At 41.1% G+C, this 26,966-nt stretch overlaps 3 protein-coding genes across 3 annotated transcripts in view; 2 read left to right on the top strand and 1 right to left on the bottom strand.

Annotated features, from left to right (window-relative positions):
- The window catches only part of LOC109474464 (SRC kinase signaling inhibitor 1-like), a 73,447-nt gene extending 63,012 nt beyond the window's left edge, over window positions 1-10,435 (bottom strand). Inside the window, exons 1-2 of the mRNA XM_019774757.1 lie at window positions 10,320-10,435; window positions 9,970-10,154 (exon numbers count right to left, since the gene is read on the bottom strand). Of these exons, the coding sequence (XP_019630316.1) occupies window positions 9,970-10,063 (94 nt within the window). The 5' untranslated portion in view covers window positions 10,064-10,154; window positions 10,320-10,435. The remainder of the gene's footprint in view (window positions 1-9,969; window positions 10,155-10,319) is intronic.
- A 6,175-nt stretch (window positions 10,436-16,610) lies between these two features.
- On the top strand, window positions 16,611-21,943 carry LOC109474463 (beta-1,4 N-acetylgalactosaminyltransferase 1-like). Its single transcript, XM_019774756.1, has 12 exons — window positions 16,611-16,900; window positions 17,187-17,261; window positions 17,674-17,853; window positions 18,201-18,320; window positions 18,495-18,601; window positions 18,856-19,092; window positions 19,275-19,361; window positions 19,614-19,804; window positions 20,225-20,365; window positions 20,718-20,838; window positions 21,719-21,826; window positions 21,933-21,943. The coding sequence occupies exons 2-12, from the start codon at window positions 17,188-17,190 to the stop codon at window positions 21,941-21,943; spliced, it is 1,377 nt and encodes a 458-aa protein (XP_019630315.1). The 5' UTR covers window positions 16,611-16,900; window position 17,187.
- Window positions 21,944-24,660: 2,717 nt separating this feature from the next.
- The window catches only part of LOC109474655 (phenazine biosynthesis-like domain-containing protein), a 6,218-nt gene continuing 3,912 nt past the window's right edge, over window positions 24,661-26,966 (top strand). Inside the window, exons 1-2 of the mRNA XM_019775003.1 lie at window positions 24,661-25,167; window positions 26,317-26,608. Of these exons, the coding sequence (XP_019630562.1) occupies window positions 26,336-26,608 (273 nt within the window). The 5' untranslated portion in view covers window positions 24,661-25,167; window positions 26,317-26,335. The remainder of the gene's footprint in view (window positions 25,168-26,316; window positions 26,609-26,966) is intronic.

Raw genomic sequence — 26,966 nt, 5'->3', positions numbered from 1 at the left:
ACTGGGCAGGTGTTGAGCACAGGTAAGACAGGACAGGTGAGAACACAGGTGAGATTAAGGACAACCCACTTCCTGTAGTTACCTGGGCTTAACAGGATAAGTGGCTAATTGTTGCCATTAACAAAACCATGGGTGTGCATGTATCATATGATAATCCATAAATAGAGGCTTTTAGAGTATCAAAATATTTACCTTAAGTTTTCTGTTTCTGGTATAGTTAGACCTTTAGGATGTTAGAGCTGTGATTTTCATGTAGGCCTTTCTTTCTTAACCAGCATAGAAATGTTTCTTTGTGCACGGGGAAAACCCTGTGAATAGCTTTATAAAACTTTGGCTTTAAAATAAGGCTACTAACACTAGCATTAGTGAGTACGATTGTAAAATGGTGACTGATTTTACTGTGTTCAGTTGATTGTAATAAAAAAACCTGACCTGTCCCTGTAAATACTTCCTGTACATGTATGCAGACCTGTCTGAAGTGGGTTAAAAGGTAATCGTGTTAAGTGCCTCTGGGCTCTCCCTAATTAGGACCAACAAGCAATTAGAACAACCGTTTGCATGTTTTTGATCTGCATTTAACGATTTCATTATAATGGTACATTCTCCACCTTTAACAGATGTAACTGTTATCCAATCTGATCTTCTAAAAAAAGTCATATACATTACCAGTTACAGTAGGTGCAGATTTTGCACTATGTTACACTTACAGTCTTTACACAATTACAGACATGCTAGTCATATAGTCTTAGTTCCGATTGTTTTTTAACTGTAGAAATGTTAGATGACCTTACTGTCTTACATATACATAAATCTATGTCAAGTCCAATAAAGCTTTTTAAAGGCTTATCTCCACTTGGGATTTTTTAGACAAAGTAACACCTACACCTAACCCTGCCTTCCTGTTGCCTTCCCATACACAAGCAGTTCATGGGTCATTTCAGGTCACTGACCAGTCGGCACAAGAAGAAAGGCGGCCATGTTCTCGTCTCCGCCGGCGATTTTCCCGGTCAGCAGCCGCGTACGGAACAAAGGCGTGTCGCGTGTGGGATCCTCGTGGATGGCTGCAAATATGTCTGACCCGTCCGTGTCCACGTGAGCGCGGTTTCGCCGCGTCTGTTGTTGTCTGTTGGACCGAGTCAAAACACTTTGAAGGTCGCGCACAGCCACAATGTCACCTTGAAACTGAGTCGGATAAGCAGCTCTGATCGTGTTTGGAACAAACGTTCCATCCGTAAACAATTTACCGGGATCGAACCAGACTCGTCTGAGGCTTAAACTCTTGCTTTTCTACATATTACTGTCATCTTCAAAGTGTTTAGATGTTTTAAAGTCCGGTATTGTCAACCAGGATGTCTATATGTACTCTACATTTCAACCAGACAACCCAGTGCCTTTTGATTTTAGTGTAACATGTGTAAATATCTGTCCAGCATAATTCTGACTTAACATGTCTGCTAAATGGTATTTTGAATGCAGATTTCAAAGTTTGTTTTTCACAATAAATAAACTCTCTATCTGAAGAAGTTAATACTTAAGATTCAGTTGTCTTGTTTGAATTACTTATCTATAGAACATTTAAACATAAACAATAGGAAGAAACTTTTGAAAAGTAAGGTTCAATCATCCAAAATGTGGCACTACTCCTATATTGTAAAGTTAGCATTGCTACAATCAAACGTTTATTCATTGTAAACTTCATGCATGCTTAAGTACAACAAATGTATAAGCAAAAGAAATTAATAACTAAACACCTAACGGGCATTTAGTATTGGTAACTACAAATAAGAACCCAGGACTGGGATATTCCAGCACCTGTTTCACCCCCATTTCCAGACAAAAGATGACCCAAAAAGAGAATCTCTGCAAACAAAAACAGAAGACTTCAAAAGAGCTGTGTAAGTAGAGACCAGGCCTTTCCCCTGCCCTTGCTCTTGGTAGATTACATCTAAACAAACCTGTCACTACATAGACATGCCTATCTAGGTCAGGGGAGGCTATGTTACAGGGAAGCTTTTAGCAAGCAAGTGGTTTGGGCTGCCTTGTAGTAATCTCTAAGCAGATATTTACTGCCCTAGGTTTTAAATTAAAGACAACAGGTGGTCAAAAGAAAGGTGATGTTTTTTCAGGCCTCCACCAGACTTCAGAGGTGGCTGTAAAGAGTAGAAAATGGCCAAATAGTCAGATAACATGCCAGGGGAGTTAGTCCACTGAAGGAGTATGTAGTTTACTGTTCAGGTGGTAGTAACTCTCTTGGCATGTTATCTTTTTGGCCAGTTTCTATTCTTTCTAGTGTCCTCTGAACTTGACTGAATCCTGGTGATGATGATGATGTTCGTCCATCAATGTCGATGATGACCCTGACTTCAGTTGCCTCTGAGGCCTGGTAGTGGCTAGAAAAACATGACTGCAAGTAAACATGGCATTTCCCTGCCCTTGGTGGTGGTAAATGGTAGATTACCTGTACCCAAACCTGTCAGCATGCAGACCAGCCTATCTAGGTCAGAGGTGGCTGTATTACAGACAGGCTTTCAGCAGGAGGGTCAGCCTGGGGTGGGCTGAGGGCTATCAGTGTCAGCTGCTAGTCAGGCTGAACCTGGGAGGGGGGAACCTTACCTTTCCCTGGGGAAAAGGGGGGCTGGAGGAAGGGTTGTTTGCAGTGAACTTGAATCAGCTTAGCTCATCTAGTGAAGTTAATGAACAGTTGAGCTGCTCTTCCACTGGTCGTGTTATGCTGAAGGGCGGTCAAACCTTCTATACAGATACAGATATTTAGAGACACTATCTGTATGTACAGGAAATACAGGTAAACATAGCCGCGGCGACTGTTGCAGGGCTTCTCTTGCTTGCAGTCTTTTACATTAGCCCTAACAACAGTCGCGGAGCGGTGCATTGGGCCAAATGAACAAACATGCGTTTTACCGTGCCGGAACACTTTGAGACCGAAGTTTGCACGTCCCTAGATTCCTAACAGCCTCACCTAACGTGCCGGGGTGTTTTGCGCGTCAACCGGCCCCTGTCCGGCTCGTACCGCCACTATTTGCGATCGCTCCCCATGTATTCATAAGCCGAGTGGCCGCCATCTTGGTCAGCCGCGCGCTGAATCAGCTACTTGCAAATGTGCCTCTACTTTTCTGATCCATAGAAATAGCTTATCAGAAACATAGCGGCAAATTTGCCGGCGGCTGATTCCAATCAAAAATGGCGGCCAACTGTTATGTTTTACGTGGGGAACGATCGCAAATAGTGGCGGTACGAGTCGCGCAGGGGCCGGTTGACACGCAAAACACCCCGGCACGTTAGGTGAGGCTGTTAGGAATCTAGGGACGTGCAAACTTCGGTCTCAAAGTGTTCCGGCACGGTAAAACGCATGTTTGTTCATTTGGCCCAATGCACCGCTCCGCGACTGTTGTTAGGGCTAATGTAAAAGACTGCAAGCAAGAGAAGCCCTGCAACAGTCGCCGCGGCTAAGGTAAACAATAAGAATTTGGTATACATGTCTTTTGGATTTCTGTACCATGATTTAGAAAGTCATAGTTGAAGATTTGTACTGATAGAAAAAGATAAAGGTGAATACAGAATGACCATGAGAAACATACATTGTACATACAATCATATTTGCTGCGAGTATCTATTGAAGGATGGAGGCCTACAGATCTTTATGACTTTATTATTTTATAACAGTATGATATGATATGATATATGATATGATATGATATATGATAAAACCTTCCAGATAATCCCCTTTTTGTAGTGACATTTTCACACACTGGAGTACACACACCCTTGCTGTGTGCTAGTTAGCTAGTGTGTAAAACAGCACAAGACTGACCCACAACATGTTTAGCAAACAGATCACAACAGGTGGCAACAATACACCACAACACACACTGGAGAGGGGTCATAGGTCAGGATCAGGTACATACACGGGTCATTCCACTTCACCACTTCCCTGAGGGGAAAATTTTTTATAAATCCCTACTGAGGTTTTGGTTTCACCCGTATTTGTAGGTGAGGTGGGCTGCATTGTAGTCTGGAGCTTGTGGACAGCAAATGAATTTCTGTCAATTTTAGAAGATACGGAAATAACTATTAGTCTGAAAAATTACTGACTTTTCATTTTATCCTCTGCTTAAATCCTTACATATAATGAAATTTTGTGAAAGATATTTGATTGAATACACAATGTTATGATACACATTTTAAGAGATTGAATAGAGAACTTTGACATCTTTTTTAGGGTCATTAAATCATACAACAACTGAACAAGGCCTTGTGCCTGTTCTTGCTTGTTTGAACAAGTTTGTTAATCATTACCTACGACATTACCTCATAATAACAGGAAGCTATTCCCACTTGTAACCACATAGGAAGGGGCAATCCAAAAATAACTTAGGGGGGAGGGAATATAAGCATTATGCTGTACATAAAAGAGGACCAACAGTTTAATTGGTGTGGTCTCAAAATGGCTGTAGAATCTACCTTCACTACTAATGGTAACTCTAACAGTTAAATGTACAGACAAACCACACTGAGGGGTATTCCTGGGTAATTGTCTGCGAACTTACACTTGTCAGGGCGATAACAATGTATATGAACAATGTATATATATGCATTAGGATGGAAGGTCATCTGTTTGGATAGATAACAATAGTAGTACTAATAGACTAAATATACACTGTACTTTTGATATAAAGTTTTAAAATGTATATATACACAAACACACAGGAAAAGAACATGCCCATTCCTTGATTACAATAATAATATCAACTAGACATACTGGGGTAAAAAAATAACATGACTGAACTTTCTGATGCCATGATTACGCTAACAAGACTGCTGTGTGGTCTTCCTGAGTGAGTCTACTGAGGAGTGTTTCTCCACTGTCTTGTTCTTGTCAGTTTCAGGTCATCAATGGCTTTGTACATGCTTTGTATATGTACTACAAATATATAATTGTTTGGTGTAGGAAGAAAAAACCTGGCTAATACCATGATTATCCGAACTAGACTGTGTGGTCTTCCTGAGTCCTGTAGGAATGTTTGTGGACTTGTTCTTGTCAGGTTGACTCTAACAATGAGTCTAGACATGGGGCCTTATCTGAGCTCTATCTAAACAGTACAGACACCAGGGGAGTCAGACATCCAGTCTCACTACTGACAAAGACCATCTGGTCGACACTTTACAGCAAGTTCACAGCCAAGAGGTATATTACAAGTGAGAAGGACATGAAGATGGGGTTAATTTAATTCTTAAAATAACATCGTTACCCCACCCTTTCCAAGAAATGTGGTAGGTACCTAAATTTGATCAAGGTGTTAGCATTACACCAAAGCTGAATGCCAAAACATTTTTAACGCCACCAATAAGGTTATGTTTTCAATGCCAATTGTGTGTGCGTGTGTGTTTGTGTGTATGTATGTGTATGTATATGTGTGTGCCTGCACATGCAAAAGTTATGGATGGATCCATATAATTTCTAGCGAGTAGATAATGACATAATTAAATTGTAAATTGCACATCGAGAGCTATGTTGCAAAACTGATGTGGAAAGCTTTATTTCAAATGCACTCTCCAAGTTCAAATCTGGCATGCAATACCATGTGACACGTACATTAAAACTGTCCATTTGTCGTAGGTTCCAAGAGATTCCAAATTACAGCTATCTACTGTGTTGATGAATCTGAACACTTAACAAAGAAGAGTCACCCAGCCTCAACTCTGAGGAGATCAGAGTTTAACTCAAACCACATCCCTGAAGAGATAACTGCACAGATAACAGCATACCTGGTCGTACATCTGCCAACTCCACCATTTCACACAGACAACCTCTGCCCACACCTGACATCAGCACTTGGACTTCACACATCTCACACATAGCTGAGCTCTCGTAAGTCAACCACACCCAACAGTTCAAGTCTTCCTCAACATCTTTCCAAAGCAAATGTACTGGTACCTAATCTCCAAGCAGATCATACGGTGGCAAGGCAGTATCCATTGGCCAGAGGAGTCCGTCCATTGGCCAGAGGAGTCCGACCAGAGGAGTGGAGTATTCACTAACAATAAAGCACTAATAGTAATGGATACTGCCTTGCCACCAAATGATGTACATGCATGGAGATTACTGGTACCTACAGAAATTGTTGTTCTAGATTTGGAAATGTATAAGCAACGGGCACACTTTTGCTTTGTACAAATAAAGGATAATGCTAAATAATGTAAGTGCAATACCAGAGCTATACCTTTTTATACTGTATGTGGCATTTTGACATTTTCCACATAGAAACCTCTCAAATATTGACAAATAGCCAGCTCACTTACTCTTCAGAAATTGCTAAATTTAGAAATCCCCTGAAAAGGAAAACAAATAAATTGGATAATGCCCCAGTTACTCAGTCATCAATGACTGATTTCTTCTCCACTCTGAATTGGTACACAGCTTGCCAATACTTAGATGAATTGCTGAAATAGGAAAATCACATTAAAGAAACCCAATATATAATATATTATTAGATTATGCCCTGGCAGTGCCTTTTGACACTAAGCGACCCCAGTTCACATGATTCCTTCAGAACCAGTCACCACTGAGACCCTGTTTACATCATCCTTAATGGGAACCAGATTTCTTTAAGGAAAGGCAGCACTTCTTAGAGATAAGTCACATTCTGAGTCACCTTGAACAGACTCCATGTCTGGTCTTGACTTTTCCATGTGGGGTAAAGGAGGGTCTGCATGGGGGGGTCCTGGCAACGGTTAACGGTAAATTCAGCAGGGCCGATAACGCTTAACGGTAAATTCAGGACGGTCGGCAACGCTTAACGGTAAATTGACAGGCTTTTTTTCGAGCTGCACTGGCTTTGGTATCTCGCTTTGTGAGAAAAGGTGATCACTGACAAAATTACGTATACCTTACATGTAATGAAGAACGTATTAAATCATTAAAGGTATGTGTTCCCAGTGTTTCCCACCTGCCCTGGTCCCCTAATTTGTCCACAAATAAAGGGGAGTCCGAGTCGACGTCGGCCAAGGCTCTACCCAGCTTGACTTTTTTCTGACCGCCAAGTTTTACCGATGGATTTTGGCGCTCGCAATCTAAGGGGGTCCGGGGAGTGCTCCCCGGGAAATTTAGGATTTTTAAGCCTTCAAAAACGAAATTTTCCGCATTTTGAGAGGTTGACGGATTCGTAAAAAAATTCTGTAACGCTCCGCAAACTTCCGGTAATTGACGGAAAACTGGTGCTGGCTAGAGCCGAAGGGGACCAAGCGCTGAAGGCACGAGTCGAGCGCCAAAGGCGCGAGCAATGAAGAGGGGTCCGGGGGCATTCTCCCCCGGGAAATTTTGTATTTTTGAACCTTCAATGACGCATTTTCCTGCACTTTGAAAGGCAAAATTAGGCGTAACGAAGAATTATTCATTAACGCTTAACGCTGAATTTAGGATGACAAATAACGTTTTACGTTGAATTAAAACGACCAATAACGCTTAACGATGAATATACTGATAACGCTTAACGTTGAATTAGAGCGGGCCGGTAACGATTAACGGTAAATTAAAATAGCCCATAACGGTTAACGAAAAAGGGCATGCAGACCCTCGTAAAGGGCAGTGACTGAAGTAACAAACTGTCTGTCAGAGTCAGGGCTGTTTACGGCATTGAGAGTTTGGTGGCTGCAGCAAACTGTTACTAAGGCCGAAGAAAAGGAATATTGTGTTTCCTGGTACCCAATCGACTCGAGCAAAAACCCTGCCGAACCTAGCCTTTCCTTGTCCAACCATTGGCAAGGAACATAATCTTTTTTATCCAAAATCTGAGTAATAAAAAGTTGTAAAATCAGGTGAGTTATGGTAGCAGTTTTTTTAATGAGTTTTTAGGATTCTCCGTCCTTTTTCTGTGTTTATTGCTTCAATCTCTTTTCAAGAGATTTCAGAAGATGAACATGTAGGATCCAGAGATTGTAACAAATTAGCATTTTTTTTAATATATACCTACAGTATAAACTTTTCAATACAATAATACATGTACCACCAAAGAGTGTTAAATGAAGCTGGGTATAGTATCAGTTATGTACATACACTTGTGCCCTAATTTATACTCATGGGGCGCCAAAAATCCACCAGGCTTTTTCCTAAAACCTCCTTGGAATGCTGTTAATTTCTCAAAGCCGAAAATCGGACATTCTTGTCGGCAGAACCAAGGTATAGTGGCTAGGGAGAACCAACAAAGTTAAAACCTTGAAATGTAAGACCTACAAGGTAGTATTATTGTCACTGCCAACAATACAAGTGATACAATTCAGCAAATGGAGTGGAGCTAAACAAACTGACCTCCAAGATCTGGTATCATGATAAGGATATAAAGTTACACCTATGCCTGCAAATTTCTGTGTAATTTAAACTTTCAGTGGGCTTTACTAAAGAAATATCTCATTAATTTAGTTTTTTATATGATCAAGGTGGTTATCAATAACCTTCTTGTAAAGTTTAGTAAAAGAAAATGTCATAAAATACCAGGATATGTTAAACTTTAAACCCAAGTAAGAGAAAGAAACAAAGGCATAGCTGCAGTCTTAAGTGGGGGCCACAAATTAATTATGTCCTTGTAATGATTTTGTGATCGGCAAACTCATTAAACTTTGTTAATTATTACCTAACGGTTCATGAACAGTCCATTTTTCATCATGGACAGGTCATACAAATAAAGAAACTTTTTTTTCTCAATTCAGTCCTTCTTTGTGGGACATTATCTACATGTATGTAACGAACAAAAAAATATTACAGTTAAGGTTACGATGTAGCCTGTTTATATAGCAAAGTTATAGCGAACTAGAGTTCCCCGATCTCATACCTTCGCCACATGATGTTAATCTTTATGACTGACAAATTATAGATTAGATTATTCCCCCTGATTTAAGAAATAGGAACCTAATTTTCATGAATTATATCATTTTATCATAATCTCAACCAAAAGACAGTCTTATATTAACAAACAATGCATTCTAGCATTTCCTAATAAATTATGCAAATGAGGTCCTGATTTGAATAAATTATGTTTGATGATGTTCACCTCAACTAAACTTTCAAATACCACAAGTATGAAATTCCAGGCAGTTATCATTACATAATTATAAAATTTTCTCATTAATTATGCAAATTAAGTCATTATTAACATAATCAATATCTTCCTGTGTTTCTCTCATTGTCAATTACCAATGTCACAAGCTTCAATTGTCCTATCATGGAATGCAGCTGATTTATAGAATTTCCCCATAAATTATGCAAATTACATCCATATTTGCATAATTGTCACATAATTATATTAAACATCGCGTAAGCTACCTACATACCAAAAATCCGTCAATCGGTTCTTGAGTTATCCCCTTTTGAATATTTTCAAGAATATATCCCTGCAGTTCTAGAGCAAGCCGCTAGGGGGCCCAAACTCACGTCACTTCTTCCCCAGCACAAGAGCTACCTACCATCCAAATTTCATCACCATAGCATGTCTAGATCATGAGATATCAAAACCGGAAGTTCAGCTGCAATACCATAACAAGCCGCTAGGGGGTCCAAAATCTAATCATTTTGAGGTCTCATCAAGACCTACCCACCTACCAAGTATCAAGACAATCCATCAAGGCCTTCTCAAGTTATCGTGTTTACAGACAGACACACACACAAACACACACATACACGAACGCCCCTGAAAACATAACCTTCTTGGCGAAGGTAATAACGGTGATGACTTTACGCAAAGAAATTACACTGAAGATTCCTGTGATCCAAGTTGTTGATTTGTTGTTGAAATCTACAGTACAAGAGAAAACACGAAATCGCAAGGCCAATTACGATAATGTCATTTGATGGTAGCCACTCTAGATCATTCTTCTAAGAAATGAAAGTATTCTGACAACGTTAAGGCGTTTATTTCCCTTCTTATAAGTGTCTGAATGAAAACGGAGCTCCTATCTCACCTGGTGCCGTGGCTCTATTGTTCTGGGCGGGCACACCTCGCTGCATGTCCCCGGCTGGAACCGACAGCGACCGCTGCATCCCATTAGACGCCATGTCCTCGCGAAAATCACACGACAGAAAACAGCCTTCAGCACAAGTTCAGTCCCGAGAAGACACGGATCGTGGCTGAATTAAGGTGGCAAACCTACACAAACACGGGAGAAAAGTTTTTAAGTGTGCCGCCATTTTTCCACCACAACGAAGTCCATCTGTTGCCTTCCTCGAAAACAACGCCCAAGCGGTAAAAACTAGCGAGAAAACTCACCACAAGGCTGGAAAGAGCTTGAAAATATCCTAATGCATAACATACCTGAGTTTCAGACATGTAACTGCCCGGTTTCCTGTAGAAATGCCGGAATTGTGGTGTGTTTCGTGCGAAGTTTTGGGCGGAAAGTCGCCACACGTTTGGCACCTTCCGACTTCATTCAGTCGGGACGCTGGAAGGTTACATTCGCACGCCGGGGGTGGCCAGGGTGGGAGGGGCTTTGTTGTTATTTCAAAATCTGTGTATCAATCTCTCTCTCGTGATCTTTCTCTCGCTCACTCATTCATTTTTCCCAATCAATACAAAGAAAAATTGACGAAAACGTCTTAAATTCTCAACTATAGAATGTACTTTTGATACAAAATACGTCGATGAAGGTTAGACATCCAGGTAATACGATACGCCAAAAAGTAGTTACTCAAGAAACTGGATATGATTTTGAAAACGTCAAAAATCTTTGACGTTTTCAAAATCATATCCAGTTGCTTGAGTAACTACTTTTTGGCGTAAAATGTACAGCATCATACATATGTACGAGACAATGTCAATTGTAAGTGGTCCGTATCCAGAAGTGGTCAAAAGCACAAGTGTCACTGTGTATAGTCATCACGAATGTCCAGTTTGCTGCATTGTGCTCCAAGATGCAGAATCATTGACAGTGTGACGGACCACTAAGCATTGTGTTCATTTTACCCCAATATGTACATGTATGTATGTAACGTTATGTATGTATGTCAATGAGCGCCTCTAGCGGTTAAAAATATTTTTGCAGCTGCACTTTTAATCTAGGTAGCTGGGGTGTAGGGATGTTTTTTTTTATTTCTTCAATCATGACATTTCCTATGCAAAAAATGAGCACATAAATTTTGTGATGTTGATGAGACAAGATGTCTCTGTGTTTTAATCGATATCAATCGTGAAAAATAGGTACATGGAAATACATTGATGAGATCATATAATGGAATTATAATATTATCTACATCTTTAACAGAAAATCCTATTTCAAATACTAGTACAATAGAGCTGTGTACCTAAACAAATTTTAGGTACAGGTACAGGTACAGGTACACAGGTTTAGGTACAGGTCCGGACCTGAACCTGTACCTGAACAATTCGACCAATTTATATGCTCTTCTGAACTCCTTCAATAACAAAAAAACATAAATAAACTTGATAGTTAAGGTTTATTCTTTGTTTATGGCGAATGCTCAGATAAAATATAGGCAAAACTAAGATGTTTTTGTTTTCATGAACACACTGTCCTTACACAGGCACCCATTGTTAACCAGCTATTTAAACATTTGAGGTCACAAACAGGCATAAAATTGGTGTGAAATTGTTTAGGTACAGTACCGGTACTGAGGGATTAGGTATTTTGGACCTGTACCTAATCAATTTTTCCGGTACAGTATCGGTACTGCGTACCGGTACACAGCTCTATAGTACAATATACATTTTAGTAGCAATGCAAGAAACTTATACATGTATATACTTGAGTGTAATTCTAATGAGGTACTTGCAGTACCTGTACATTGATGTTCCAGTATTTTGGGTTACCTTTACCTAAATGATTTACACATTACTATACTCAGGCATTGGGTACTAGTATCAGTATACAGAAGTGTGCATACTGTCTCTCTAAAAGGCAGCAGATTCATATATACAGATTATCTCTGATAATGTTATTTTATGAATCATAAGACACTTCCTGAATTATCAATAGTTATCTACAGTAACATTTCCATAATACATGATAGGAATGATATTACACAAAATAGCTGACTAATATTAATCTGCTATTGCAATGATATGTCATATTGTACCACAAAAAATATATTAAGTACAACCTACACATTATCATATCAACTGGTTACATCCTATAAGACTTAAATCATCTGGTTACAAACATGTACATACTGCAAGACTTAAATCACCTGATATAGATCCTACCAGACTTAAATCATCTGTGTTTTCTGAAAATATCCTACAATATTTAACTTGTTTTCTCACAAATTGGCTACTCTTATTAAAGCAGGTCCTCTTTCATAAAAGCAAATATTACAATTTGCTATATTTACACTAATGCTATGGTGACTTTAAAACTACAATTTCTTAAATGGTCAACTACAATACAAAGTACGGACCTTGAAAAGTTGTCAAACCACAAAATACAACATTAATTGACAATGTGTACAGGTAGCGATAAGTAAATCTGGAATGTAACGTCTAATAGTAGAGTGATAAGATACAATCCGAATACAGGCGAACCATATTATGTACAATATAGTAATCAAATCATTTAAAAGACAAGCTCCATCAAATATATCATCTCTGCATTCTACAAATACAATTAAAATTAATAGCAAAAGTATCATTTGTACAAATATCCATTGTATACAATTCTTAGACTATTAGTATTTGTATTACTAATATCATGGCTGTCATACTTGTCAAAAGAAACTTAACTGCATTGTTATACTCATAGGAATCCTGACCATGTGAATCACACAGGTGTTTGTAGAGGAAGTACATGGCATTGTATGGTATTGGAGGTATGCTGTCTACCAAGAATATTTATGCATATGCCCCTTGCAATTTCATGTGTTATTCAAGGAATAAGAGGAAGGGCCCTTTATAAATGTCATTCACAATCAGATATGTCAAAATTGTGATGTTAGCTAAATCTACATATCAAAATGTGTATGATCCTTTGCATACAAAATTGTACAGAATTAAATGTCAGTTGCCTCTATCAATTTCAGTGTGGAGTTTTTACTAATCTGTTTCTTTTCTTGGCTTCTTTGGTGAGAACTTTCCACTCTTCTGTTTTCTTTTTCTGCTGGGTGAATCTTTTGGTGCAAACTTTTCATCATACTTCTGTTTCTTATATTGGCTTGTTACAATGACAAGATAACAAAAGCTCCGAGACATTGCAACATAGTTTAGGTCCATCATGACGCTACTTTCTTCATCAATAGGGGGGTCAAACAAAATGACAACCTTTCTCTCCAGCCCCTTGAACCTTCGGATACTATCAACAGTAATGGCAGGTTTGTTTGGAGGTCGAATGGCCTCTTCTGCATCTTGTGTCAGAATGTTGTAACCATTCTTAAATATCTTACATACTTCATCTCGTTCTTTCACGTCCTTTGTGAGAACAACTATGTCAGACCTTCCTACTGACTTACTATCCAGATCAGCTATTTCCTGCATCACTAACTCAGTTCCCTTCTCCAACACATCACTGGGAGAGATGTGGAAGGTAACAGTAGGAAGGCTGTCTATCCATTTTACTTGTTTTCCAACAATGCCATGGTCTAGTTCTGCAGCCACGTCCGAAGACAAAAATTTCCGGGAACACTCGAAAATGTTGAAAGTATTGCGGACAACTCGATGCATTGTATTGTCAACAGTCTTTTGTGGCATGTAGTTTTGGCTTCCAAAGTAAACACTTTGGCTGTTGTCAAAGAAAACCCACTTGTACCGTCTCTCCTCATTACTGCCTACAACATCATGATGCAGTAAGTTAACAAGGTTCTCCCACAGCCCATACATGTCCTGCCCTTCATCCACAAACACATGTTCATATTTGTATGTCTTTCTCAGGTCTGGATTCGACTGCATCCGATACAGAATCTGAATACAGTCAGAAACAAGTTTCCTCTTTTCATCGTCATCTTCTGGTAAATCTCTTGTTTCCTTTATTTCCTGCAAGATCTTCGCAAATGTTCTGACTTCTACCTTTCCTGCAGTGGGGAAGTTTTTGAACTCAGCTTTCAAATACAAAGAAAGTGGTCTGTTGAAACACATGATCAGGATTCTTTCATGAGCCTTTAGTTTACCTGCTACTTGTTTTGCCTTCTTCAGTAGAAGCAGGGTCTTGCCGCTGCCCGCTGGCCCCGTGATGTACTGCTTTGGGACGCCCTCTGTCATGATTCTCAGCTGATCCTCTGTCCACAGCATGATCCTCCTGTGTGTCTTGTCAATCACATCTTTCAGCAGACAGGACTCAGTGCCGACACGAGTGCCTACAAACCTGCAATCATGGACAATACATAAATATGATAATGTGCAATTATCAATGACACTATATACATTGTACAATACCATCAATGGAATCTACGCTATTCAAGCTCCAATGCTCACTTCTAATTCTATGCAGAATAGTCTAAGCCATGGTTACAACATGCTATGATATTCCTGACAACCTCTCACCACATCCTGCTGCAACTTTCATACTTGAGGTCACCATTACACATTTATCTCTGCCCACTCACTCTGAAATCCAAACATTCAAACTCAGCATAAATCATACATAGCACCACCCAAAATACATTTTACTTTCAAACAATATACATGTACACTACAGTGTGTGTGCAATAATTAATGTGTGCATATTTTATCATACCGCATAGCCATCAGCTTATACATGTCCTCAGAAAACACCTCTGTCCTGTGCACATTCTCCTGCCACCACTTCTCAAAGTTTGCCACTGACTGGATGTCCTCTTTGAAACAGCCGTCTTTACCCAGAGCCTTGTCTCTAGGGCAGTTTGGCATGACAACGAAGCCTTGACACTTCTTTAACTCTGCTTCAATGGTTGTTCCATGTTTCCCGAGGTAGAGTCGATGTTGCTTTAGGAAACTGGCCATAGACGCCTGATCTCTTTTGAGTTGTGACATTGCATCGCCAAAGACATGACAAGTTTTAATACGAGCCTTCACTTGGAAGAATATAACACCTAATGTTCGATGAATGACCACAAAGTCAGTTTCTCCATCAGGGCAATCCTCAACGACCTCCTTAAAATCAAAAGAGTGCACAACAAACATTGACTGCTCTTTTTTCTCCCCAAATTCCTGTAAAATGTCAAAAACATGTTTTTCCGTGAGTTGCCCTCTTAGCTCCTCCTTTTTGTTGATGTCAGGAAAGGTGGGTGGAATCATATATGTCGTCCTGATGTTTGCTTTGTTCCAATCAGGACAGTTTTTGGAAATCCACTGTAATACTCCTTGATCAAAACTGACAGGGTCGTTTTCAGGTAAGTCTGCTTGTGCTGGGCGTCGAACAATTGGATCCATTTTCCTGCAAAGGAAAACATTTCTGTCAATTAACTGGGATCAGTAACCAGGGCTCAGTGCAGCTGTGGGAGGGGGGCAATGTTAAAAGTGAAAGTGACGTCACAATACAATCTGTGTTGTGATCTTGTGCATGGCCCCGCTGTACTAAGCCCCAACTCGAGAGTTGGGATGACCCATGTACTAGTCCAACCCCAACTTCAATGTTTGGACAGATCTTTGTGTAACCAAGGACAAGCTCCTTGGTGTAACATGGTGTGCAACACTTGCTACACGAATGTTACCCAACACCATAGGGTGTCTGCTAATTTATAAAAGAACTGTTTGTCTGATACCAGCGGTCAAAAGATCAACGAAAGATCTGCTCGGTAGTTTTATTTTTCAGTCCACAAAATATGACAAATAAGTCTTATTAGTTGACCATAAGACATAGATACGTACCTGGGAAGCACTTTGGCTACAGGAGGTCACGGTTGTGCTGAAAGTATACGGCCAGCAAAAGACACGCCCGGGACCCACAAAGAACACGGCTCCTTTGTTCTGGGCCCGGTCAGCGTTCCCAGTTTCGTCGTCTGGGGCAAATATGTGACGGCAATGGGCGAGGCAGTGTTTGGTCTTAGTTGCCATGGCGATTTACGTTTGACAATGCAGTTGTTTGCTCAAATTACTGTGAACAGTTGCTACCTTGCGATTGCTGGGGGAACGACATTGTACTTCGGAGAGTAGCAACGCATATCTGACCAACATAGTGAACAATAGCCTCTACACGATTTACGATCCTGCATCTGGCAGCAGCATTTCGTGTCTGGGGAAGCCATGTTGATGATGATAAAGGTCCTGAGCCTCCCAGAGGGAACCATGTACTCTGATTACCCACATAATGTAGCGGTCTGACAAGAATGTTCTGCACATTTTAGAAAGTTCAGTGAGTAGGCATGTTGACGTCTTGTTTCTAAGAGAAATCAATTTCTGTTTATACATAATAGTATATAACGCAAGAGTTCGCTTGTAGTGATTTTGAATTAGTCTATATAACATAACTACCTAAGTCCATGCTAAGTCCAAGTCATTGAAGGACTAGTTTGTTAGGACTTTTCCTGTATGTATTTGCTCATGAAAACTGAGTAACTTGAAATTCACCAAAGGTTATTATATGTCCGTAAAGAAAACCCGTTTCCCCGGCTGTCGTTATTGTCTCTTTTAGGATGGTACTAAACTGTCAAAGGTCACCTAAGCTACTTGTTAGACCGGTTTTTGTTGACATCATGCACGTAGAGTGTTTTTTTAGAGCGCTGTGACTCTAAAACTTTATATTCTTTCGCACATTATGTGAGCTCTCTGTTACTTTGGTAACTTGATTAAGGACTTGTATTCGGTACACCAAGATGTTTGAGATCGCGTACACGTAGGAGCCCAAGGAAAAAGTGGAAATGTCGTATCGGGACGTGAGAGTTGGGAAAAGCCGGTCGCAGTCAACATGGCCGACCCTACAGCATTATACATGCACATGATGTTGTGGCTGTTTGCGACTCGCACAATACGCTAAGGTGAGTTCTGTGGTGTGAATCTGGTAGGAGATAGATATCCACACATACGTTTATACGTAGCCGTACTGTACATGTACATGTACTGTACTGTACAATATTACATTGTTATCTTCGCTAACGTTGGTGGTATAACGTGTTTACAGTGTTTGTAGCAAAACTCAAAAAGCTTAGGACGGGCCGGGTTGTCATTAAATTTGATAAAAAAATTCTTTGTATATTTTATTTGTTACATGCCATGAAAACACACTTACTGAACTGTTTAATCATGGCCGTTAACTAATGTTAGGATGGGAACAAGGTTCATCCCAGCTGTGGACAAGACGCTGCTGTTGGCGGCGATCGTGTCTTTCATCATCGGCAAGTAAGTCTTCAACAGACTCCGTATCATCTTTGGTTTAGCAGTAACATGTAAGATGAAGTTCAAAATATTATCTGTTTATTTATAAGCAAACCAACTACAACTTGAACTGAACAGATAGAAATTAACAGAGAATACATATGCCAACACCAACAAACTGTGATATATGTAACGCAAACCTAAGAAACATGAGAAAACATAAGGAGCATGTGAAATAAAAATTCTATATCTTAGACGTAATAAGTATAGTAAGAGTGGTAAACGGACAGACAGGGAATGTAGACATTATAATTTGATACTTAAGAATAAGTACATCATTGATTATATAAAGGCAAGGATGTTGATCTTGGCGAAAATGTTTTAGAACTATACCCCTATTTGAAAACAAATGACAAATGTCACGTTTCCCTCACAGCACCTTGACCACCCTCTGGTGCTGGCTCCCTGCTCTAACCTGTAACACAGACCGCCCGGTTACAACCAGGGACATCGGCAGGAACCTCGGGGCTCCAGCTGGATACGAAATCAAGACAATTCTGCGAGTCTCGCGGTATGAAGGCGACAACAATCTACCATCGGACCCTCGTGTTACAGAGTCAGTATTGTTAGAGATAGACGTTTTACATTAACATTGTCTATTTAAATGTCACATAGTTAATGTAACTCAAAACCACTAGATTTTAGAAACCATGCTCTAACTGTGTTGCACATTTGATGTTTCTGCCCTTAGAGTTTTGGGTAACTACGGTTAGTTAATCGTTGAATTACATATATAAGGACTCGGATTATATTTTCTCCTTGCTGAGTAAAACACTATGATTATGAAATAATATACAAAGAATACAGCCAACTAGCCAAAGACCCAAGTAGCCTAAGTGTCAGAATTTCCCGAATCAACAAACTGTAGAGAACTTTCTTAGAAATGCTGCATTGTTTCTCCAGGTACCTAGGAGAGAAGCCGTGTGTTTGTACAGGAAAGCTGCACAAGGACTTCTTCTCCGAGGCAAAATGGAAAGAAAGACAAAAAACGCAACGTGCCAGTCTGGAGAGATACACACGACGGTGAGAAATCACAGCCTTGTCTTTTTCATTATTTTTGATGGTCTAAGACAATGCCATTTGCACCACTGTACATGGAGCCGCACTGTATAGCATAATTTTCAGAACCGTTACTTGTCGTAAGCTGACTGTTGCAAAAGCTTGGACTATAGTACTTCACTTAACTTCGTTTTACAGACGACCAGATTTTAAAGATTTCCACAACCAAGTGGACGGATTGTCCCCCATCAGCTACCCCGCACACGGCCTGTACGTACGTCCTCTCAGGGCTGTGCAGCTGGAAGGTACGTAGGTACATCATACATGGACATCATACATAATGTCCTTGGTACATGTATCACTGTCTTTTAGTGGCTGTGCGATTAGCGTTAACCTCGTAACAATACAATCGAGAGCTCAGATTTATCTCTACGTATACGGTGCTGGGAGTTGCCGGCAATTTTTACGGGGTTGGCTTCTTTGTCATGTGCAGCCGACACTTAAATATCAAAGTATGCGGAATTATCAAACGTCATATTTATGCTAATATGTTTACCAGGTCTTCGAATCGAGTGGTTTGATGGCAGGAAACAGTCCAGCGGTGCAGACCTTGGTGTGAAACTCCTCGCCAGGAGAGGGGTGTTCAAACTGCTGGCCGCTGTGGAGGGCGTCAGGGCGGCCGGCGTGAAGACCGCAAGCCTGGTCATCCGGACACCGGATCCGGACCGCCTCAACCTACAGTTGCAGCAGATAGTCTACCAGAATACGGAATTTGACGGAAACATGGTGGATATAGGTACGTTTCTCTCACTGGTCTTCTATTATGAAGTATCAACATACATATACGTGTTTCTAACGTGTATTCTATGCATGCAAATAAGTTAAAGCAATACTTTGGTGCAGTTACGATCATCATGAAAAGTATCCCACCGTATTTAACAACTGAATGGTCATTTTAAAACCGCCTTGTTCTTCCAGTGGAACTTTACTTTGGCAAGTTCAACGCCACCATCCCGATCCACATCCAGCACCGGCAGGTCACGTGGCTTTACCCGCAAGGAGCAGGTGAGACTAGTAAAACAACACTTAACTCTCAACTCACGTACAGCAAACTTGTACACCCTCATCAGTATCACCACGATCAGTTGTAGAACCGCATTCTGTTATAAGCTAAACCTGTAGGATTCAAAACCGTTTCCGTGCATTTTTCTTCAAATGTTCAGGATTTGACGGTGTCAGTGTATTCTCTCGCCAGGCAGCTGATTGAAGATTCTACCCTGGAATCAGATTGTTTTCTGTCTTCCACCCTCTATCCAGGCAGAGTTCAGGACAGGGTAACTGTGGTAGTGAAGGCGTTTCTCCGGTACGACCACGTCAGACAGCTGATCGCCAGCTTCAGAAAGTTTTACCCTGGTACCAGAATCATCGTAGCAGACGACAGCCCCAAGGAGAGATACCAAGACGTTAAGGAAGAGTTCACACATCACTACAGGATGCCGGACTATGCCGTATGTTATCGGTTGTGTTTATTATGTTTACCGAAAGAAAACATTGTTTTTGTTCTGTTTCCTCTTCTTCTGCTCCAAACCAATAAGGTCAATGACCTGAACCAGACGTCTGTCACCATGGTAACTAGTGTTGGGTTACATCATGTTGCAAGTTTATAGTAGGATGGATTTAGACTCCTGTCTGACCATATACATGAATGTGTTTGAGTAAGAATTAACAGAGCAGACCATGTGCGAAGGTAAACATTATGTAGTTGCTTTTGAATGTTACCTTTTTACTTTAGTTGTTTACAATCTTGATACTTGATACTTTTTAGTTTGAATTTGTAGAACGATTCATGAACCAGTCGTCGAAACGTCAGCTAGTGTGAAACAGGTGGTTGTGAAGAACTTGATGATTTTATGACGTTTCTCTTGAAGGGATTCTTCGCCGGACGGAACCTGGGGTTGTCTCAGGTCACTACTGAGTACTTCCTGTATATGGACGACGATCACTACCTCAAACCTTCCACCAAACTGGAGACCCTGATGTCGCTCCTGGACAACACAGACTTTCACGTGGTAAGCCAGGCCTCTGTCTGGAGCTATATTTTTGTCAACTACTAAAGCTTTGACTTCAAAGCTTGAAAGAACTCGTGCACTCGTCTAGTGGGTAGGTACTCACTTTGCATTTGCGCGTGTTCAAACCCCTACCGATTTTGAACGGACTATCCAGAATTTATGTTTTTGGATGCGCGGAGACAATGGGTCCAGGACCCTGCCTAACTTATCCCACTCAGGCATAGAACTGCAAAGTACAGTTATGGATACGATAAATACTATCCAGAACGAACCGTGTCTTATGATCCCAAAGCTAACCCATTCAGACATAGGCAAGTTTCTGGACACAATGTTACCTCACCTCCCCCCCCAGGCCAGCGGTGCGTACGAGGATCTGGAGGAGTTTGCGTCAGCTATCCGGGTGGTGGGGAACCAGACGTACGCCTGCTTCGAGAAGCTGCGGAAACATTACCACGAGATCGACGGTTTTCCTGGTACACGGCACTGTTATTAGAAACGTTTACTTCTACGGCAATGCTTGGAGTGTGGTGGTTGGGGCATAACGCTGCACTGCACCTGACTTTGCACTGCACCATAACCACACAAGCCATGGCCATTGTTGTATATATGCAGAGCCGTGCTTTATCCAAAACCATGTACTAAGTACGGTTAGGCACGGTTTTGGAATACTCCACACGCGTATTAAGCAAATCTACGATCTTTGAAACACGGAGACTTTCCAGATCCGTGCCTGATCCTAACCCTAACACATCCATGCATAGAACTAGATAGCCACGTTTCTGGATACTATAGCCATTTAGTAGTACGTAGCTGACCAATTAAGCTGCAGTATGAAGTACATGTAGAACCAGTCAGTATTGCCATTAGGCCATGTTGATTTGATTATATGGATGACATCCGCGCGCGCATGAATTTTCGGCCGTTTCCAAAAAAAAAAGTTTTCAACCATACTGTAAATCGTACAAAACAGTCGCAAAATGAGCAAAAATATACCATAAGTTACAAAAAAAAATTAATAAAAACTATATCAATGTCGAAATTGTAAAGAAATGAACTGGAAGACTAGATTATTCGCCAAACCATATTCTGTGCCATTTGCTCAACCCTCGATCATGACCACGTAGATTTCATAATAAAAAGAACTTTTTTTTTGCAAAACTTTTTTTTTATTCGCACGCGCGCATCAGTTTTGGGGCTCCCTGAGGATGTCATCCATATAATCAAATCAACATGGCCTTAGGACGTTACTAGTAGACGTAGACGATCACCAAATCGTACCTGGCAGGTGTGTGGTGATTCATTAGCCAGATGAGACTTCACTCACGAGTACAATGTATAACAACCATGTTCCAGACTGTTACGCGGCGGACCACACCGAGAATTTCTTCCTGGCGTCCACGGCTGAAGTCAAGGCGGTTGGTTTTGATCCGAACCCCGCCCAGGCTAGGGTAGGACATCAAGGTAAATACACAATGTGCAAATGTAACATCAGGGGCTTATAGTAACAGTGTAGCACCGCCATATTTTCCATTACATACTTCTGAATGCACTATTTGCACAATTTTAGAAGATTCTTAGATAACTTAACAAATAAAGATTTAATAAAGTAGTAATCTGCGATATTCAATGATAACACTGAGAAGCATTTATACGTTTACATGTATTTAAATTCCAGGTATGATCGCAGAGAACCCATGTTTTCAAATAAAAAATGGTGCTGCTTTCAACGCTGGTATAGGGACTAGGTATGTAAAAAAGTTACAATTTGTTCTAAGATTATTCCCTTGAATCGGTGCAGAGTTCTTCACGGCCGCCCTGGGACGGCTCCGGGTCGCGGTGTGCCGGTTCGTCATCGTGGGGCACAACAAGTCTGCCGAGCCCGACCCGCTGTACGAGAAATACCGCCGAACCAACAGGTATCATACCGGAGTTTCGGTCACCTCACTACTCCTGTGCTAACAGTGCTATAGTTTGTATTTCACATGGTATATATATTACGATATCATAAATTGACCTTGAGCCTTGAACAGATAATTCAAAGGTTCCCTCAAGGTTCAAGAATCATAAATTAATGTTCTTTATTTCAGTATGAATATATGATTAAAATAATTAGCCGTCCTTTCTTTTCTTTCTTTGTTTTTTTTCTTCCTTCCTTCATTTCTTCTTTCTTGCATATTTGTCTCCGTCTGACCATCCTTTCTCCATTCATGAATTTACTCATTAATGTGCTCATTCATTCATTCATTCATCTCATCCCTCCTTCCCTCCCCAGACGGTACCGTGACATGAGGACCATGCACAACCTATTCCGGGACAACCTGACCTGTACCGGCCTGAAGTACCCCCGGATAGAGACATACGCGCTGCACATGATGATATCTGCCGTCATCATTATATGTGGAGTTTACATAGTTACAGAACTGTAACTAAGGCCGTCATCATTATATGTGGAGTTTACGTAGTTACAGAACTGTAACTAGGGCCGTCATCATTATATGTGGAATTTACGTAGTTACAGAACTGTAACTAGGGCCGTCATCATTATATGTGGAGTTTACGTAGTTACAGAACTGTAACTAGGGCCGTCATCATTATATGTGGAGTTTACATAGTTACAGAACTGTAACTAGGGCCGTCATCATTATATGTGGAGTTTACGTAGTTACAGAACTGTAACTAGGGCCGTCATCATTATATGTGGAGTTTACATAGTTACAGAACTGTAACTAGGGCCGTCATCATTATATGTGGAGTTTACGTAGTTACAGAACTGTAACTAAGGCCGTCATCATTACTGTATATGTGGAGTTTACATAGTTACAGAACTGTAACTAGGGCCGTCATCATTATATGTGGAGTTTACGTAGTTACAGAACTGTAACTTAGGCCGTCATCATTATATGTGGAGTTTACGTAGTTACAGAACTGTAACTAAGGCCGTCATCATTATATGTGGAGTTTACGTAGTTACAGAACTGTAACTAGGGCCGTCATTATTATATGTGGAGTTTACATAGTTACAGAACTGTAACTAGGGCCGTCATCATTTTTGTGGAGTTTACGTAGTTACAGAACTTTGTGTTGATGATCGCAAAATACAAAATTGAAGATTGTTGCAATGAAAGAAGAAACTATTCACATGATGTGGAGCCTAAACTGTGGCCTTCTGTTGCTTCTGCATCTGCATCTGCATCTGTATAGCCGGTATAACCGCCTTCCGGCGTAACACACCAGCTTCGCAGGCACGCGGCGCGGCGGCAGCTGGCTATATTACACCGATCGACTTGTTACACCTAACCCTTGAACTTCTAGCTCTAGACATTGTTTAAAGCTATCTATTGACAATGCCCCTACTGTACTTGGTGACAGTGAGTTCCACTCTGCGATAGTTCTAGGAAAGAATGAATTCTTGAACACCTCAATCCTTGGTTGATAACTCTGGTACTTGAATGCGTGGCTATTTCTTGTTCTCTTCCGGGCTGGTATTAGGTACTTAGTAGTTGGGACATCCACCAGTTTATTATTCATTTTGTACATCATGCATAGTCTAGACATCTTTCTTCTGTCTTCCAGTGAGGTCCACTGTAGGTTTCTTTTCATTTCCGTGACACTAGCACCTCTTACATAGTTGTTCATACAGAATCTTGCTAGGGTATGACAGCACCCTTTTCCTAAAGGGTCACAAAACTACATTAAGGGTTACTAGTGCGCAGTTAGTCATGTCTTCTGAGACCGACTGACAGAGAGTGAGAGTATTTGTCTAGACAGGACGTACCAAAAAGTAAGAGGGGTGTATTGAATACTGGAAACAAACTGTCAGAGCACTAGAGAAACAACCCGAAATGCACTCAGCAGTGATGTTGGCGACAAAAGTACAACACCAACTGTTAAACCCCAAAAAAATGAAGTACAAAAGAAAGAACGTCATCAGCAATTGATCAGAGGAGATAAGAATAGGATGACCTGGTAACAAGACAACCACCTCCAGTTTCCCGCCGAAAAGAACAGGTCCTGCCGGGTACTTTTCCATGATACTATTTTCGCTTCTTGAAACCCTTGTCCTGCTGTGCACAACATATGTCGCGCGGCACATACAGTACCATCTATATAACACCCTGTATATGTACGATTTGGGGGTATTTCTCGTGCAACGCATCACACCGCAGCGAAACGCAACGAATGCGGAAGAAACTATGCCACTGCAGGGCAAAAAAATTGGGGGTCTATGATCTAATTAAGACATGAAATTATTGAAAAATATTGTACCAGGAATGCCAGCAGGACAAGGGTTAAGTTTGAAACCATTTACCAAGATTACCCTAGATGACACGAGTCTCTCCACTCTGGAAATGCTGATTTATTGAAAGAACTTTCTAACCCTGTGTCTTATCAATTGTTCGCGTCCAAATCCATTTAAGTTTTGCATATTACAAACCACTTTGCGTATCTATTTCGGGCACGTCTATCACTTTGTTATTCACTTATTGGAACCACCCAAGTGCTCGTGGGCGATAGGTTACTAGTATAGCTGAGGCATTTTGATTGCAGAATCGGGACAATCTAATAGCGTTGCAAAATGTGAGATGCTCCTAGCTGTAGATTAGATGGCCAAAATCGCAATAACTAAGATAAAAATAAACACCTTGCCAAGCCAGCCACCCCCTTGTTTGTGAAAATGGGACGATCTAAATAACCATAACAATGTTCAAGAGATTGTGGTCGGACAGGTTTTCGCCCGCGTGGTCGCAGTTTTGCGGACTCTGGCAGGTTTTCCTGTACTGAACATCACCGTCGTTAAACAGGTATGTCTTTATACAGTAGACAGCTCGGGAAAAGATTTCTTTGTGTACTTTAGGTCGATCGTTTTAAGTTACTGCTACTGTCAAACCTGGACTCAGAGACTGAGGAAAGTGGTTGCCAAGGTTTCTACTATATATTAAAATGGGTTAGTCGGTCAGATGATTGGTACATGTGCAAAACAAGTTTCATTTACACATTTGAACTGATCTGTGTTTAATTACCGTTGCAAATATTACAGAGCGCAGCGGAAAATATTGCTTCTATCCATGGAGTTAAAATCTCCTTGTTCTATCTAACTCCAAGCATCGTATTTGTTTTAATCCATGAGGTCACGGTAGGCGGCCTATATATAGAGATTGCAACTTCCTTCATGAATGATCCGTACGGCAATTGTTGTTTACCATTCTCACTTTGCTGTCACACTATCATCTTCTTCTTTTGGTTGAGGCGACCACTCAACATTTTTGAATATTCTGTCGCCTATGGTTGAAACTGCATGCTGGGAGTGGGTCTTCATGTAGACTGTAAGGGGTGATGCTAGTTGTCTCGTGTTTTGTGCTCAGTAAGAAGGTAAGGGCAGGGTCAGGATTTGGCATTGAAGCTGTCCAGAGTGGGGGAGAGGATAGCCTCTGCAGACAAACAGCTAGTTGCAGTCCCGGATCGTCCTTGGAAAGAAGGACTGTTGTCTGTACTCTGTGCGGCAGGAAGGAACCCTGTAGGTTGCTGGGTGGGTCTGTCTTGTGCTTCTTGTATGCTTTGCAAGCATCGGCCTTGATGAGACTGCCACTAGTATGAAACTTGTAAAATGCAGTGAGCCTGGCTCTCCTCCTACGGTCTCTGAGGGTCGGCCACTCTAGATCTTGGATCATGGAGTCGACACTCGATGTCTGTCTGTGTCACTATGCCCTTTGAAAATGATTACGAGTTTCATCTTGGACACACTGGCACACACACACATAGTAGGATCCTTATGGTATGTTAAGAAGCTTAAGTCATGATCATTACAAGATAATGGCAACGTGTCACTGTGCATCCTCCTCATATGTTTGGAAACTGTACACGTAGTTGGAACGGTGATACCGGCGCTGTCTTACCTGAGGTTCGTATCGATCTACCCATATGATTTTTAAGGAAACGTGTTTTCATTGTAGATCAACAGTTGAACTAAACATGAGTGAAAGTTGCCAGATAGCATACATCGGTGACGTCAACAAGACAGCATACAATGGTGACGTCTCCAAGACACCGTGCAACGGTGACATCACCTCGTGCAATTGTGACGTCACGAAAGCAACATGCAACGGTGACGTCACTTTCAACGGCGACGTCAACAGTAACGTGATTGGTCCGGAGGGAAGGTGGCTGCCCATCTTCCAGGTCGACGCGTTCACGGACAAACCGTTCTCCGGCAACCCTGCAGCCATCTGTCTGGTGGAGGAAGGAGTGAGTGTGGTGCTGAAGATTCAATCTATCTGTTTTGTTTTGTTTGTCCGTCTGTTTGTCTCTGTTTGTTACCCGTGACATGCTTACAATGCAGTCTGGGTAATGGTGCGAGGTTTGCCAGTTCTTTGAACGATGATTTTTTGTTCGCCAATCAGTTTTTCCAGAAATGGAGCCTAACTTTCGGGGAGGAGGGGGGTAGCAAAGAGACATAGACTGAAAGCAAGAGGAAACACTGTGGCTAAACTGTAGCATGTACTTGCCTTTACCAGGACTTAACAGATGACGAACAACAGAAGATCGCTGCTGAGATGAACCTGTCTGAAACGGCCTTCCTCCGCAAACTCAGCCACAAGGACGA

This window comes from Branchiostoma belcheri, unplaced genomic scaffold (assembly GCF_001625305.1).
Source record: "Branchiostoma belcheri isolate BF01 breed outbred unplaced genomic scaffold, Haploidv18h27 scaffold31, whole genome shotgun sequence".
NCBI lineage: Eukaryota > Metazoa > Chordata > Leptocardii > Amphioxiformes > Branchiostomatidae > Branchiostoma > Branchiostoma belcheri.
The sequence above is the reverse complement of the archived record's forward strand: the minus strand, read 5'-3'. Positions and strand labels throughout refer to the sequence as shown.